An 18,278-nucleotide genomic window follows, 5' to 3' on the forward strand; every position below is an offset into this window, starting at 1 on the left:
CCACTGAGGAAGGGATACCCCAGATGTTGCTTCCACTGTCTCTGGGGCAAGTCCCATGCAAACTTGACAGCAAATCTTTGCAACAAGGTCCACTCTTGAGGTTGCTCTAAATATCCTTTCTTCTCCCTCTGTACCTACTAGAAAGCTCTAGGATGCAATTGTTTGGGTTGCTTTCCCCTGAAGAATGGTGACCAGTCCTCACCTACTCTGGCACTTGCATTTATATCCCATGTGGAAAGCCATTCTGTTGGGTGGCAATCCATAATAAAATTCAAAAACCTTTTCAGATTCACTTTTCTCGAAGAAACATACAGAATACTATATTTAAAGGGAAAAAAAGATAGCTGATGCTTTAAGACATTTTTAAAAAGTAATTATTATTTTAGACTCATGATGACCTGCTATCCAAAAACTAATAGTGGCTCTCATTTTCTCTTCACCAGGTTATGAAAATATAAATGTTTCAGCTAATGTTTTGGAAAGTGAAAAACCAAAGGAAGCTACCCAAGAGGAATGGAATTACAATCAGGAAAAGTTGATTTGTGCCTTGGAAGACAACTGCATTAGCAAATATCACACAGCGTTGATTAAAGCAGAACGATCTCTGGAAGATGTAGTAGACAACACTGACTTGCAGAGTCTAAATCCCTCAGCCAAGCCACCACAGTGGAAAGGTGTAGCTGCGGGGAGTGAGAGGACAGCCACAAATTATCGTTATTCAGAACATTTTAAAGGTCAAGTGGAAAAATCCCAGGCACTGTATAATCCGAATGATGCTTATTCCTCCACGATGGTTAAGAAAGGTATGCCTTCCGCATGTGGCACTTTCACTGAGCAGGGCAGCAACTCAGACCCAGAAGACCATGAAAACACTAGAAACTATCTTCCTCCTATACAAAATGGAAAAGCCGTGACGGGCGAATATGCTACAAATTTAGCAGAATCCGTGCTGCAAGATGCATTTATTAGATTATCTCAGTCTCAGCCTACACTACTCTGGGAACCTGCAGTCAGTGTCCCTGTAGAAAGGGCCCTACTTCCCAGTAGCTGTTCCACAAAAGATATAGTGGACTCTCAGTCATGGAATGAGCTCCCCAAAATCGTCATCGTTCAGAGTCCAGACGGCAGCGATGCTGTCCCTGAGCCAGGCATCTCCTCGTGGCCCAAGATGGAAGCCTCTGTTGAAACCCCAGGTGTCCTCCCTGGACAGAACTCCAGCAGTCATCCCCAGAGTGCTCTAGAAGTAGCGTTAGCTTGTGCAGCCACTGTGATTGGAACCATTTCCAGTCCACAAGCCACAGAAAGACTCAGATTGGAGCAAGAATCCCTGGTATCAAACTGTCCACTGGGAGGCAATGAAGCACCGCAAACTCGAACATACCCAGTCCTCCAGGAACCTTCCATCAGCGAATACTCCTTTCCATCTGCTTTGTGTGGCATGACTCAGGTGGCAAGTGCCGTTGCTGTCTGTGGCCTGGGTGAAAGAGAAGAGGTGACATGCCCTATGGCTCCAAGTGGCTTCTTGCCTACAACTGAGGTTTCTGAAGCAATCCCCCCACTTTGTAGTTTTGCAGCAGGGAGGAGCATGGAGCTGGAGAAGGAAGCCATTGCAGAGGGATTGCTTAAGGAGGCCGCTCTGGTTTTAACAAGGCCTAATACCTACAGCAGCCTTGGAGACTTCATGGACTCCATGAACAGGAGGTTCGTAGAAACTGCTTCAAAGCCTCAGACTCTGTGCTCAGAAAATGTCCTCAGGAATGAACTGGCCCAGACCCTGTCCCATGTGATCCTGAAGCATTCCATTGATGAAGTTCACCAGAAAAATAAAATGATCGACCCCGGCAATGACAGGCATTCATCTGAAACTCTGGACACCTTAATGGAAAGTGTAAATCAACTGCTCTTCAGTGTGATATGTTTCACGTTCAAGAAGATGAGCCATATCGCCCGGCTTGGTGAATGTCCCACTGCCCTTTCTAAGGAGACCATTCAGTGGAGGAAGACAGAACTAGGCAGCCAGCCATCAGGTCAAGCTGCTAATCAAGCATGGACAGAAGCCACTGAACACTCCAGCAGGCACCCACTTAGCACAGCACGCAGCGGTGGTCTCCTCATCAGTGATTTTGTGCAAGACAGCAATGGCTTATTGGAGCGGGGCCTCTTCAGGAACCCTACACTGCAATCTGAGGTGTCATGTAGTCACAGAGTCCCTGATTCTTCCACTGCTAAAACATCTCCCAAAGATATATATCTGAAAGGAACAGTGGCAGAGGATACGGAAACCCCTCATCAGTCACCCAGCCACTGCGAGAATGAAGGCAGGGCCTCTTGCAGAGCAGAGAGTGCACTGACAGTCAGCAAGTGCAGACGCAGCTCCCAGGGTGCTGAGGACAGTATCACCCCAGACACCCAGGAGAAGTGCAATTGTGCCACACCTCTGAACAACGAAGCCCAAGTTCATCTGTCCCTGTTAGGGGATGACATGCCGCTTCCTGCTCAGTCCATGCTGCAAGCGAAGCACGCCGGCGTCTACTGCATTACAGACTTTGCCGAGGAATTAGCAGAGACGGTCGTCTCCATGGCAACTGAGATGGCAGCAATTTGCCTTGACAACTCCAGTGGAAAACAACCCTGGTTTTGTGCATGGAAAAGAGGGAGCGAGTTTCTGGTTACACCAAACGTGTCATGCCGGTCCTTGAAGAGAAAGAAGGAAAGCCAGGCTGGTGGGGCCGCTGTGAGGAAACACAAGCCCCCCCGGCTCAGTGAGATCAAGAGGAAGACGGACGAGCACCCCGAACTGAAGGAGAAGCTGATGAACAGGGTCGTGGACGAGTCTCTGAACCTGGAGGACGTCCCAGATTCTGTCAATGTTTTCGCAAATGAAGTGGCAGCCAAGATCATGAACCTGACGGAGTTCTCCATGGGGGACGGTGTGGGGCAAGCCCAGGGCTATCCCCGGAATCGGTTCCTGGGGGGCTGCGACAGGTGGAACCGGCTGAAGGCCTCCAGCTGTGAAAGCATCCCAGAGGAGGACTCGGAGGCCAGGGCCTTCGGAAACGGCCTGGGGTTAATGAGCACCTTAAGCCAGCCGGTCAGCAGAGCCAGCTCAGTCTCCAAACAGTCCAGCTGCGAGAGCATCACGGATGAGTTTTCCAGGTTCATGGTGAACCAGATGGAAAACGAAGGGAGAGGATTTGAGTTACTGCTGGATTACTATGCGGGCAAGAATGCCAGCAGCATTCTGAGCTCAGCAATGCAACAAGCGTGCCGGAAAAATGACCACCTGGGCGTGCGGTCGAGCTGCCCCTCCAAGCAGTCCAGCACAGAGAGCATCACGGAGGAGTTCTACAGGTACATGCTGAGGGACATGGAGAGAGAAAGCAAAGATAGCCCCTCCTCCAGACGAAGCAGCCACGATTGGACGGCTGGCTTGCTGTCTCCCTCCCCGCGATCCCCATTGTGCTGCAGACAGTCGTCCATGCCCGATAGCAGATCCCCATGCTCCAGGTTAACAGTGAACGCACCCATCAAGGCCAACTCCTTAGACAGCTTTGCTCAAAACTGCCTGCAACATTTCCTCAGCGTGCAGCCAGTCAGCAGCGCTTCCTCATCGGGTCTTTGCAAATCTGACTCTTGCTTGTATCTAAGAGGTGGGACCGACCAGATCACAAACATGTTAATTCACGAAACGTGGGCCAGCTCAATTGAGGCCCTCATGCGCAAGAACAAAATTATCGTGGATGAGGCAGAGGCAGCTGATGCTGAGCCTAATTCTGGTGGCTGTCCCTTGCAAGTGGAGATTTGTGCAAACAGGTTAGCTGCGAGCAGAGTTCACAGTGGGCCAACTCTGCTTGTTCAGGAGTCTGTCGGGGAAACGAGGAGAGACTCTGTTACCGAAATCAAACATCCCCCACTGTCGTCTCCGAGCAAAACCTCTCCTCTTACAAACCACAACAGTTTCGATTCTAAACAAGAAACTTCCTCGTGCTGTGACGTTGTCCCTCAAAACCGCACCAGGCTGTCACTTTGCTCAAGGGAAGTGCCTTTGATTCAGATCGAAACAGATCAAAGAGAAGAGTGTGTTGGAGAACCTGAACCCTTTCTTTCCAAAAGCAGGCCCCTAGGAGAAGCAGAAGAGCGTCTGCATAAGGAAAAAGCCCCAGATGTAGCAAAGGGTGGAGAAACAGTTGTGAGCGACTGTCAAAACTGTAGGTGAGTGAATCATTTCTTAGACCACGTGGGGGCATGCGACTGGCGTTTGCATCTTAATTAGTATTTATTCTAAGTCGTAGACATAAAGGGACTTCATTAATGAAAGAACTGAATTCCTGAGACAAAAAAAAATAATAATAATAACCTCCTGGGCTAATATGCACTTACAATAGAAGTTGGAAGTTTTTTTTTTTTTCAATATCCAAAACAAATTTGTTTATATAACAAAGGAAATAAAATTAAGTTTTATTTATTTAAAAAAATTAAAATTAACTTCCCATGGTTTTCTACCTTTTAAAATTCAATCATGGCAATTTTTAAGCAAAAAAATAATAATAAACAATGCCAACTTATTCATTTAAAAAGTTAAATTTAAATAATTTTTAGTACTGGAATTCGAAATTAAATATTTCGTCATTGTTTTTCTCTGCTCTTAATTTTCTTCTCCATAGAGTCTCTCCTTTCAAGTTTTTCATTTCTGTATTTTCTAAAAATTTGGAAGGACACTGTGTCCCACAAGTGCTGGCCCTTTAGATGCACGATATAACTGTGGCAGTGTAAATGCAAAGCGACAATGGAGTATTATCTCAACAGTTCTTTTCCAGAAAATTGTAATGTAGTTGACAATGCATTTTGAATTTGAGGCAAGGTAATTATTTCTGCTTGAAGAAGTGTTAATTCATTTCACAACTCCCATTTTTCATAGAAAATTCTTAAAATTCTTCAGTATGAGACTGTTGTATCATTCTTTATTTTTGGTCTAGAGTCAAGGTTAAACAAAACAGAAAAAGAAAAAGAAAAATTAAGCTCCTGGCCTTGGAAAACATAAAGTTGGGGAAATAGCCTGTGTAGTCTTTTTAGGGACATATGCCTATTGTACATTATTTACAAAAAGCCTGTGATTTTTAAATGGTTAGCTGCCATAAGCAAGCTGAACACAGCCTTCATCAAATTTTAGCAGCTCTCTAGAGTCTCTATACTTTTCCACCTCCACCAGCTGAAAAGATCCACTACAGGGCATCATTTCAGTGTGTGGTTGGTGCCTGGTCCAGGTGGACTTGAGTATTTCCTTCTGAGCTAATGTGGTAAGAACTTAGCTTTCCAATTGGGTGAAACCCTGGAAGAATGCAAGATGAAGAAAGGGGAAAGAAAGCAAGAAAACATACAAGCAAAAGAAAATGAAGCTAAACCAAATGAAGTACCAGCCAAACTGACCAAGAAGATAAGTTTTTAATACATCACTAATTCTCCAGCTATAGATGCCACCTCCAGGCAATATGGAGAATTAACAAGTTTTTAAAAATGATCAGAGTTAAAGAAACAACATAGCCAATATATAATTCTTTAGAATGACCTTAACTTGAAAAACAAGAAAATGGAAAACCCTTATTATAGATTCCAGGTGTCTGACTTAGAGGTTGATTAAACAGAGATCATAACTCAGCTGAGATTTTTAATCAAAGAAGATTAACTTGTTAGGGAACATTCATGAACTAGTAGTTTAACGAGATTCATGGTTGTAGACTCAAATCAAATAGCAGTTGTCACTGAAGTTGAATAAAATTCATTATACAATTTTAGATTAAATGTCATTGATATTATCCTTAAAATAGATAAAACCTAAGGGTATTTTCAAAAAATTTTGGGAATATGTATGAATAAAGCCTCCAACCAAATTTGGTTTGTGACCTAAGCACACAACATCTCAACTCATGATATGGATTTCTGATTCTGTTTTCCACCAATAAAGCAAAAAAGAATGTGGAATCATCTGCCCTAGAAATTCAAGAGCTCAATCTGCTTCTGAAACATTCGAAATAACATTGAAGATATTTCTCTTTGTGAAGCAACATGAAGAATTGTTATAGACTAACTTGAATTCCACTAATTAGCCTTGTCACAATGTCACCTTGAAGAAGTTCCCAAATCTCTTTACCTCAGTTTATTCACAGGCGGAAATAATAGTAACCGCTATGTCATACGAGGATTTTTAAGGTTTAAATAAAGATATGCACCTAATTCTCTTAACTCAGTGCCCAGCCCACTGTAAGAACTCAATAAATGTTTATGGCGTGGTTGTTATTGTTGGGGATTAGGGTACATGATTGCATTTTTATTCCAGGAGATATTTTTTTCCCAAAAGAAAGCTGTTATGAACAGTCTGAAGTTTTTATTAAAATAAGAGAATTCCCAGGATTTGCAAGGGAGAAAATTAGCCATATTTAAATTAGATTTCATTTTCTAAGCTCAGAGATGTTATCTTGGGATTTGATTAGTCAAAATAGCTAAATGCAGAGCTCAATTCCCTGTGAAACAATTCTACCCACTTACAAGAACAAGGTAGGTGACACAGATGCTCTGAATTCTATTCAGAGGTGGAAAAGTGTCACATCCTGAAGATATTTTTAGGCTACTCTCTGAGGCAAATTTTCATAATTCTTACTGAAAATTTTATTAAAACTCAACATACTGTAACAAAAATCACTCTTATTTTTTTATTTGACTGAAGAACAACACCTTCAGAATTTATTATGAAAGTCGTGCTCAAATAGAAATACCTGCTATCTTTTAGGCCATGACATTTTTCAAGATGCTTGAGTTACCCCTCAAGGGTAGAGAGTTTGAATGTTTTGGGGTAGTCCTGTTCTTGATTTAATGTCAGCCTATTGGTGGGCAGCGATGTGTTGTTAACTCAGTCTCCTTCTCTGACATTATTGGAGAGTAGTCATCTAACTTTTTGATGATTCAAGAGCACAAGGTGTAAATAAGAAACTGAGAACTCTGAGCATTCACACGTTGTACTTGCTGACATAATCTCATGTCTTAGAAACATATTTTATGTTGTGTGTTTATTTATATTTACTCCAAGAAAAAAAGATTATTTATCCAACAAATACTTGAGTGCCCATTCGGTGAAACACACTGTCCTTGGAGTTGCAAACACAGAAGAAAATTGAGAGATTTGGTGCCCACTCCCATGGCTCTTACATACCAGTGGGAGAGACAGACAATATATATGAGAAAACCCTTTGGAGAAAGATTATTGCAGAGTGTGATGAGAGAAAGATAATAAGAGTAATGTGAGAGCAAAGGGCTGATAGGAGGTGGGGTGGATAATTATGATAAGATGTAGGCATTTGAGATGAGACCTAAAAGAGGAGAAAGTGTCAACCTTGGGAAGAACTGAAGTGAAAGACTTGCATTTCAAGAATTATGGTGTTCTAACTATCCTGAAAACTTCTCCCACTATGAATCACCTAGAAATCCTGGATTAAATACAATGAACATCCTTTCAAATACAGAGCTGAGTTTAATAGTAATAATTATAATAATGAAAATCTCAGAGGCAAAAAAATGAAAAAAGTGTGCAAGCAAAAGTGGTAAATTAAAGCTGACTCTGTGCCTGACCTTGAGGCATTTACCAGTCTCAGTAGCCTACAAGTTTATTTTCTAAAGGCCATTGGAAACCAGAAAATGAGACTGTGGGCCCAAGGAATGGTGAAGACTTAGAACTGAGACCAACCTCCATATCCTGAAGGGTTACATCCTCAGTAAAAATATAAACAAAAGGAAATGTTCACCCACCAGAAAAGAGAACTGATAATAAAATGTATCTCTCAGGGTTAGGTTCTCAGTAAAAGGTTAAAAAAAAAAAAAAAGGAAAAAAAAGACTACTATGAGTTATAACACAGCTTGCCCTAATGCACTGTGTGGTTCTAATTTGTACTACTGCGCAGTCCAGATAACCCCCAAGCTGGTTAATTACCTTAAAGCAATCTCAGGTTAATAGCCTTGTGAGAGCTTGGCAGAAGCAAAAATAAATCTCTGGAGATTTAAGCCCAAGCCTTAAAAGATTCCAACAAATAAAGCCTCATCAAATATGAGCTCAGAACCTAAAATTGCAAAACTCACAAGGGAATCAAGGGACTGTAAGCAAGACTCAGCACAAATATCAAATAGCAGAACTGTCAGATATAGAATATGATATACATTAAATGTTTGAAAAAAATACAGAACAGGAGCAAGGCACAAACTACAATCAATCAGGATGAGGTTGATTTAAAAGTCAATCAAGTACTACAAGATATGAAAAGTATAATAATTGAAATTAAAAACCACTAGATATTTTTTAAAATTTTGAAATCAAAGCCTCAATGGCATACCTACACAGAGAGCTACAGTAAAAGAGAAATGTGAAAGAACTTCTGTTTCCACCCACAATGGAGTTACTGAAACTGAATTCACCTTCTTTCTGTGAAGAACTAGAAAAATGGACAAAATATACAAAACTGTTTTCACACATTGTACAACAAGCAACATGCTGAGAGAGGGGAAACAAACATGATGAGCCCTATAATTGCCCTGACTTTCTGCCTGAGTTCTCTTTTCAGACAACAGTTCAAGGAGGGCAAACCTGATCAGAGCTCAGTGGGCACTCTGAATTGAAGAGACAGATTGGAGGGAGCTATTCAGAGAAAGAACCCCAGCAATCTGCATGGGATTCCCTTGACCTATTGCTGAACGCTGAGTCATGCAGACATAGGTGCAAGTGCATGAAGCCAGAGAGCTATAAGCTGAACAATTCCACAAGCACACACAGGACAGTGAGAAGTTTAGTGGCAACCAGCCCAAGTGGAGAATCCAGGTTAAACACAGGCATCATTTAGTAGAGATCCTAAAAGGATCATACCATAGAACTAGGGTGAACCTAGCCGTAAAAATGTCTCATCTAAATTTGTCCTAACAAAACTTAAAAAACAGGTATTGAAAAGATCAAGCTGAACTGAAACTAATTTAACCTATAATAAAGTCCAACACTGTTTAAATAAAAACAACAAAATCCAGCATGCAACAACATAAATTTGCAATGTAATATCCAATCAAAAAATGTTGCACATAGAAAGGAAGCAGAAAACATCACCCACAACCAGGAGTATAATCATCAATAGAAACGTACCCAGAAATTACAAAGAAGATGAAATTAGCAGACAAGGACTTTAAATTGCTAGTATAAATGTGCTCGAAGATTACTATAAAGCTATAGTAATCAAATATATATGTCACATTGTATACAAATATATATACATATATACATTATATACAGCTACAGTAATCAAGACAATGTGGTATTGGTGAAAGAAAAAAATAGATCAATGGATCAGAATAGAGAGCCCAATAATAGACCAACACAAATAGAGTCAACTGTTCTTTGACAAAGGATCAAAGGCAATACAAAGATGGGCAAACGACCTGAACAGACACTTCACCAGAGAAGATATACAGATAGCAAATAAGCATTTGAAAAGATGCTCAACATCATATGTCCTAGTGAATTGTAGATCAAAACAACAATAAGATACCACTACACACACTAAAGGCTGGACCAAATCCAAAACACTGACAACATGAATGGCCCACATCCAAAACACTGACAGCACCACATGCTGGCAAGGATGAAGAGCAACAGGAACTCTCATTCATTGCTGGTGTGAATGCAAAATAAAACAGCACTTGGAAGACAGTTTGGCAGTATTTTTGCAAAATTAAACACACCCTTACCACACAATCCAGCAATTATGCTCCTTGGTATTTACCCAAATAAGTTGGAAGCTTAGGTCCACACAAAAACCTACACAGGGGTGTTTATAGCAGCTTTATTCATAATTCCCAAAACTTGGAAATAACCAAGATCTTCTCAAGTACTTTAATTGATAAATAAACCGTGGTACAATCAAAACAATGGAATGTTATTCAGCATTAAAAACAAATGAGATATCATGAAAAAACATGGAGGAAACAAATGCATATTATTATTATTATTATTATTTTGTCTTTTTCGTGACCGGTAAGGGGATCGCAACCCTTGGCTTGGTGTCGCCCGCACCGCGCTCAGCCAGTGAGCACACCGACCATTCCTATATAGGATCCGAACCCGCGGTGGGAGCGTCACTGTGCTCCCAGCACTGCACTCTCCCGAGTGCGCCACAGGGTCAGCCCAAAATGCATATTATTAAGTGCAGCCAGTATTAAGAGGAGGCTACATTCTGTACGGCTCCAACTAGATGACATTCTGGAAAAAGGCACAACTTGAAAACAGTAAAAAAAAAAAAAAAAGAGCAATTGCCAGAGATTAGGGGAAAAGAGGGATGAATAGGTGGAGCAGAGAGGATTTTAGGGCAGTGAAACTGCTCTACATGGTATTAATTATGGTGGCTATATATCATTATACATTTGTCAAAACCCATAGAACGTATAAAAGTGAGTGAACCCTAATGTAAACTATGGATTAGATGGTCTCTGAAGTCCCTGCCAACTCAGAGATTCTACAGTTGAATTTGATATGACATTTGGTCCTCTAAATCTCTATGTATGAACTGTAAGATAAGAAATGGGGGAAGACATCTGCATACATCTGCATAGTATATCTGTGCATTATCCATAAATAAATGAGCAAAACTATAAATATCTCTCAAAAGAAAATGAATGCTAATGTTCTGGATAATCATTATTCACTCTGAACTCCCAGCTATGCAGCATGGAACATGAGATTTACTGTAAATGGAGCATGAAATTGAGATAAAATAAAATGCACTGCAGACTCATTTTTAACCTGGTTTTTCAGCGTCAATCACTGAGATTTAACATCTTTAGTGAGAAATACCCTGGAATGAATTTTTCTAATAACACAAAGTTCTAATTTAGTAAGGAATTAGTCCAAGAAATTACTTTTTAACTAGGCAAACAAATGGTTTTGGAGCCCTCTCCTTTGTGTCCAGCACTTGGCTCGCATACACTTTGCTGGAAGTACGTGTTTTTTCCACTTGTCATCAGTGAACTTCTCATTCATTCAGATTTATGTAAACACTGTCTCTTTGGCTACATCCATTCGCCCTCTTCTTCCCTGATCAATTTGGAGAAAATCTTAACATTTTAGAAAAGAAAACCAAGCGTATTAAGAACTATTAGCACCAGAGCATCAGAGCATGCTAGAAACAGTGTACCTCAACACCATACCTATTCAAAGTGCTTAAAGAAGGAATGTCAGGGATGAGGGTCCACAGCCTTTTATAAAATTCATTATGTGACAAGTTTACATATCAAAATGGAGATTTTTAATCATACCCCGAAAGTTATACATTTGGAACTCTACTCTGTATACGAGAAGTATTTTTAATATTGTTAAAAATATAACCATTCTTGGAGAAAGGATACCAGAACTAATTCTAAGACTGAGGGAAATTCCATAGACCTTTCCACAGCCAATATGCAATTTTAAATGAAAGAGACTTCCATCATATAGATATACCACAGTTTCCTTATTCACTCATCTGATGATGGACATTTGGGCTGGTTCCAACTCTTGGCTATTGCAAATAGTGCTGCAATAAACATTGGAGAACAAGTATTCTACTCTGCTATAAAAAGAATGAAATACTGCCATTTGCAACAACATGGATGGACTTAGAGAAAATTATATTAAGTGAAACAAGCCAGGCACAGAAAGAGAAATACCACATTTTCTCACTTATTTGTGGGAGCTAAAAATAAATAAGTAAATAAACACAAAAACAAATAAAGTGGGGGGGAAGAAGATAGAATAACGACAAAAATTCCTTGAACTTGTTAAGACAAGTGAACAGATATGATGGGGGGGGGAAGAGGTAGGGGGAAAGATGAACAAGTAAAGGGTCACGAAAATCAACTACAATGTATACTGAGAAGTTAAAATAAAAAAATAAATAAAAATAAGTAAATGAGAGAGACTGAGTGTCTTCAATTGTATTCCCAGAGAACAGACTCTGTGAGGGAGAGTTGCAGGCAGATAATTTGTTAGGGAGTGTTCTCCAGGGATACGTGCATATATATGTGTAAGGAGGTGGGAAAGGAAAGATTGGCCTAAGAGAGAAGTCATCCCCAAATGTGTTGCAACTGAGGCCTCAGAACATCCTGCAGAAAACCTTAAAGTTCGGATAGTCTGTCAGGTTTGATGCAAATTGACAGCCAGTTGTTGGGACACTTACTGCGGAAGGGTATAACCTTGGAAAATTAATTCCTTGACCAAGGGTAATTCCCAGTGTGCATGGTCAGCAGCCAATATTCACTACAGTCAGTGTACAGTGGAGAAAAGCATTCTGGCATCCATCACACCAAGTTACTATATTTTCTATTGTCAACTGAGAAATATGCTCTTGCTTTTTGTTTGCAGTCATTAAATGTCACTCTCTTCTATATTGTTAGTTTCTGATGACCCTGTAGGTAGTGTCAGGAGACAAGTTTCCATGAATATATTCATATTTCGGTACTCTCAGGGTTTTCTGAGCAAAGAGCACCAGCACCTGGATTAAAGAGTGAATGAATATTAACCCTAAAAAAAAAAGGCTTCTAGAGAGATACAGAGACTTATACTCCTTGAGCCACGTGTTTATATTCTGGGGTGGTAAAGTAGAGATCATTCTCTCCTCTCAGCAAAAGATCCGAATCTGTTTAAAATGCAGAGCAAAGGCCTCTCTCTCTCTCCTCTCTCTCTCCCCATCCTGTCTCCCCTCTCCCTCCTCCCATCTTTCCTCTCCCCTCTTTTCTTTCTCCTTCTCTTTCTCTGCCTTTCTCTCTCACCCTGGAGGAGAGAAGGAACAGATGTTCCAGCAGCTCCTGTATAAGCTCTGGCTTCATATTTTGAGATTCTTCTCCTATGTCACAAATCTCATGCATATGTAGTGGACAGTAGGAAATTGGGGCACGGGGAACTGATGTAAGCAGCTCTATGAGTAAGTAAATGGCCTGATCCTTAATTGAGAGTGCTCGTGTTTGCGCACATGTGTGTGTGTGTTTATATTACTGTGGTAGGCAAACCAATGGAAAATCAAGCTTATTAAGGACCTGCTTTCACCAAATGTCAGCAGCAGAGCATGCTAGAAACTGCCGCACCTCAATACCATAGTTACTCTGAATGCTGTTAGCTTGCAAGAATTGCAACATCTCAGATCTTTCACAGTTTCAGACTTAACCAGTAGAGCTGTCTAAATTGAGGGTATGGATCTAATTACAAAACTAGACACTCTTAACAATAACATATTTATCTAAAGAATAGTTGATGTACCCATAACTCTGTTCCTAATGTATGAGAAAAAAAATAAATTCCTAATAGTGTGCCGTATATGCACAGATAACTATATACACTAGAGTGCAAATTAGGAAGCATTATGTGCCACCAAAAAGAAAGAAAAACATAAATTGCTTAGACCATTCAAAAGAGAGAGAGAGAGCCCCAGCTGGGGAGACTAAGAAAGGCATCAGGGAGGTAGGCGCATCTCGGCTGAGCCTTGAGAGGTGGTAGAAGCAAAGATCAGAACAGGGTATCCTTAGATTTATGGTTCTTTTCTTTTTTTTTTTTTTTTTTTGTCTTTTGTCTTTTTTCCGTGTCCAGCAACGGATCGCAACCCTCAGTGTTGCCCCCGTACCGGACCGGGGACCGGCAACGGGATCGCAAGCCTCGGTGTTGCTCCCGCGCCTCGCTCAGCCAGTGAGCGGGAGCCGGTCTGTATGTGGGATCCGAACCCTCGGACGGGAGCGCCGCCACGCTTCCCAAGCGGCGCACTATCCAGTGCGCCACCGGGCCGGCCCTAGTTCTTAATAAATTAGATAATTTACTAAAAGGAATGATAATTCACACTTATTGGATACTTATATTCTGGGCACTAATCTGCACACATTGAAAACTTTTTATTTTCCAATTGACTTCTTCCAAAAACTCATGTGAGGTAGAAATTATATTTTTTTAGAGTGCTTTATGAACTTATCAAAATTGAACAGGTGACAGGTAGTAGAACTGGTATTTGTAGCTGTTGGACAGCAGAGACAGTGCTCAAAACACTGTTTTCCAGTACTTGGTCAGAGGAAGCAACTAGGCAAAGGCCAAGAGACAAGAAATCGCTGGCATGTTTGAGGAACAACAGATATTTCTGATTGCTAAGCAGTGACAAGGGTAGAGGCAGATAAAGCTAGATAGATAGGGAAGTCCAGGAAAGACAGAGTTTCATTTCTGGAAGTTTCTAAAGGTTCTTTGGTAAGAGTGACCAATGGCATGCTTTAGGAACATTGATCTGGCAGCTAGTAATGAAGGTTTTGAAAGTGGAGGAATAGTTGGGGTCCAACTATTAGAAGGCTGATGCAACACAGTTCAAGCAAGGAGCATTGCAAGGCCCACAGGCCTCAAAACTCAAGGTCTAATGCTGCAAACTTCGATAAATCATTCTACCTCACTGAGCTTCTGTATCTTCCCCTGCAGAAAATCCACGAGGTTCCTTCCAAATCTAAAATTCCAGCAATTTAAAAGAACCTAAATTAAGATGATTTCATGAGCGCAAAGGCAGGAATGAGCAAATACGTGAGAAATACTTTAGAGATGGAAACTAAAAGACCAAAGTAACTCATGGAACATAAAGGGCAAAAAGGGAGAAATCAGAAGACTGCAAGATTTTAAGCCCAGACACTCAGAAAGTTCAGTGAAAATACGAAATACAGGAAGAGGGTGGGAGGGCAATTAGAATTTGTTTTAGATACAGTGATTATGAGATGTTAATAAGACAGATTAGAGACTTTTAGAAGACCAGCTGAAAGGGAGCCCTAGAATCCCAAAGAGGAGTCCTGGCTCAGGTCCATATTCGGAAGCTATTTTCATAGACAGGAGAGTAGATGAGATTGCTCAGGAATAGACTGTGGAAGAGAGTAGATGAGATTGCTCAGGAATAGACTGTGGAAAGGAAGGCAGTGAATCAATCAGATTGGCTATAGTCACACTTAAAGGAGAAACAGAGGATCAGGTTCCAGGCAAGAACTGGCCAGAGAAGCAAAAATTCACAGAAGGTTAGAGCAGAGAGCCTTCGAGGAGAAAGGCCTGTCAGTCCAAGTGTTAAATGTTCAGAAGAGCTACTTGATCTAAAAAGGCTCTAATCCAGAAAAGTGGTGCTGATACAGATCAGGGGTTTCAGAGGGAGGGAACAGGGTAAAAGGTAAGTACAAGTGCAAAATACATTCAGAGAAAGAAACATTTGTAGGCAAAATGATTTGGTAAAGCCAAATCCGGAGTGGGTATTTTTCTCCCAGCATGTTCCACAGATCACATGCATAAGAATCACCAGAGGCAATTGATTGAAAAACAGATTTCTGGGCCTCCCTCCAGAACCACTGAATTATAATCTCTGGGGAGAATGCTTTGTGCATCTTCATTTTAAACAATGTCATAGCTGGGTAATTCTTATGTATGCAGGTCAAGATGCTTCAACTTATTTTTTCAATGAATGGAGCGAGTCAGTAGAAAGAGATCATTAAAGAGATGGGAAAGTTGATGAGGAGTAATTCTGAACAGGCAAAATGGGACCGAGGGCACCAGCAGAAGGATCAGACTAGAGAAAGACTCAACCTGTGTGCAAAGACATCCTGCTCATCCAGGCTCAGCAGAACGGCCAGCGTGGTCTCCATGAAAAGTCCCCTTTTGTGGTTTCCCCTCTTGGTAATAACATTTTGCTGTCTACAGTGACAGCCTTGATGACAAAGATATACCAGAGGCTGAAGTCCCCATGGAAGCCAGGGCTCCAGATGAGTTTCCCAGCCCTCCCAGCAGCAGCGAAGAGAGCACAGGCAGCTGGTCCCAGCTTGCCCACGAGGAGGACCACCCGGATGATGCAAGTAGCTTTCTGCAGCTCAGTGGGCGATCCATGAGGTACCTGCTCTTTTCTTGGCTTCCCAGGGAAACTGGTCTCAACACAGATTTCAAAATGCATTTTAATGGTTCTCAGCAAAGGGTCTCTCAGAGAGAGAGAGAGAAAGCAAAAAGGAAAGTTCCAGTAGGTCAAGGTACTTGCCTGTCATGATTTGTGCTGAGGTATCTCAATATCCAGTTATGGCTTAAATGACCTTGGTCAAGGTTAGCTGTGCTCCCTTCCCTGCAAGCCCCAGCTAGTGCATTCAGTGATGACAACTGTGAAATTTTCAGTGAGAACCACTACCATACCTGGTGTGTTTCATATTTCTTTTTGGTTCATTTGTATTTCAGATACAGCACAGGCTAGGTTTACTCGAGGCAAGTGCTTCCCCACTGTGTTGTGTTGTTCGGTTCCCCTACTTTATCTCCCAGGTCTTTTGTATCGTTCCCCTGAGAAAGCCAGAGAGGAGCTTAGGAGAGATCAGATTTGGAAGAAATCGAGCCAATCAGGAGACGTAAACTAAAAACTATTCTTCTATGAGATGGAGCCTCTAAAAGAATCTCTGTGTTTCTTCCCAAAGTCTTATTTGATACTGGACTTATCAAATCCACAGATTTTCCAAAAAGGTCAATTAGAAAATAGTATTCAAAAGCATCTGGGTATGTGTATAGCTCTAAGAAAGTTTTATTTTCAGCAGTTCAGTCTGTTTGGAGTTAGGAACATTTCACAATGTTAAACAATTGGTGACAAATTCCAAAAACCAGTGGGAAATGTTACAGGATAGAGGCAAAAAGCAGAGAGAACTTGGATCTTTGGACTTAACAGTGGAAATTTATGGGGTTAATTACCTCCAGTGTGTTTCTGAGTCATCAGGTTTCAATCTGTGACTATATCCAGTGCCCCACCTGAAACCTAAGACAGGAATTTAAAATTGAGGGAGTCCAGTTGGTTACTCACAGTATTCTCATGGGAAGTCCTGTTACATGACACACAAACACTCACCCTTTGACGTCCTTGCTTGGAAGAGACATCACTGGGAAACAGAGAATGTATGAGGAGGCTCAGTGAGTTTGATAAATTGGATACATTTCATGTCACAAGTACAGACAGAACCAAAAAATTGGCTCAACTCTGCTGTGTTTCAGTGAGTAAGTTCCAGGCTAGTAACTAGACCATATGTTGATTATGCTTCCTATGGAAATGATGCAATATGGGATCCTTCTTCTCTATGATATATGAGGTATCAGGTGCTGCTGCTTCTGAAAGATCATAAGACAAAGGAGCAACAAAACTCTGACATTGCCCAACTTTGTACTTGTAAATTCTATAGTACCATAGGAATACAACAAGCTGGGCGCACATCCTATGAAAACCTATGGGATGTCCCTGAGAAAAAAATCCCCTAAATGGCAGAGAGAGAACATGAGTCCACTGGTTTCTATCAAAATCCAAGGAGCAGGCCGATAAGCATTCCAGTACCTCCCCCAGCCAGCATTTTCAGAAGTATCTTCATCTCTGCGGGCCCATCCAGCAGCAGGAAGTCTCCTGCTGATAAATAAATATTCTCACTGTAGCTAGAATAAGAAAGAAAAGAGCCATGCTGATTGTTACCCACTTGGTGTGATCCACCATGTGTGACCTGACTTCAAAAATTAGAAATTATGATTATTTGCTTGACCTTGTTAAGCTTATGTCTTGTGTTTTCCCCTAATTTGGTAAGAAATAAATATCAATTTAGGAGTCCTAGAGAAAAAGCAATATTCTTCTGGGGACCAAAGAAAGGATCGCTTACAACAATAGGACATCGTGTTGGCAGTGTGGCCAGGTGGGACGGGCATTAATATGTAAACTTTTGCTTTGTCAGCAATGGCAACAATAGTGCCCCTAGCAGTCTTGGCATTATGGACCTGGACACTTATCAGGAAAGCATGCCATCTTCTCCCATGATTAAGTAAGTAGCCTCTGAGACACAGTGATTGTGAGACCACTACTCCAATTCCATCTGGCAACCCATTTTGACCATTCAGGCTGTGCCCAGCCACTGATTTCATCATGTCTGTACTGCCGTGGTTCTGTGTCACTGGAGCAAGAATTCAGGCTTAGAGTAGGGGTCCACCCTACCACCACCTTCTGGGTTTCAGGTCTGCCCCTGTGGAATAATCATTACAGGTAAAGCCTATCAATATAATCAGAAGTGGATGTGATTTTACCTATTTGGATACATGCAAGCAAAAATCCATTTAAATTTTACCATGACAACCAAGGAAGTCCATTCAATAGTCTTCACTAGATGGGCCGGCCCGTGGCTCACTCGGGAGAGTGTGGTGCTGATAACACCAAGGCCCCGGGTTCGGATCCCATATA

The 18,278-nt window shown here is 41.3% G+C and overlaps 1 protein-coding gene across 2 annotated transcripts in view; it reads left to right on the plus strand.

Moving 5' to 3' along the window:
- The window catches only part of SPHKAP (SPHK1 interactor, AKAP domain containing), a 141,854-nt gene that overhangs the window by 108,527 nt on the left and 15,049 nt on the right, over positions 1-18,278 (plus strand). The window contains exons 6-8 of one of the 2 annotated variants that reach the window (XM_008586870.1): positions 444-4,212; positions 15,746-15,931; positions 17,779-17,865. In XM_008586870.1, the coding sequence (XP_008585092.1) occupies positions 444-4,212; positions 15,746-15,931; positions 17,779-17,865 (4,042 nt within the window). The remainder of the gene's footprint in view (positions 1-443; positions 4,213-15,745; positions 15,932-17,778; positions 17,866-18,278) is intronic. The other variant, XM_008586869.1, reaches the window with a different exon arrangement.

Source organism: Galeopterus variegatus, unplaced genomic scaffold (assembly GCF_000696425.1).
Source record: "Galeopterus variegatus unplaced genomic scaffold, G_variegatus-3.0.2 Scaffold4161, whole genome shotgun sequence".
Lineage (NCBI taxonomy): Eukaryota > Metazoa > Chordata > Mammalia > Dermoptera > Cynocephalidae > Galeopterus > Galeopterus variegatus.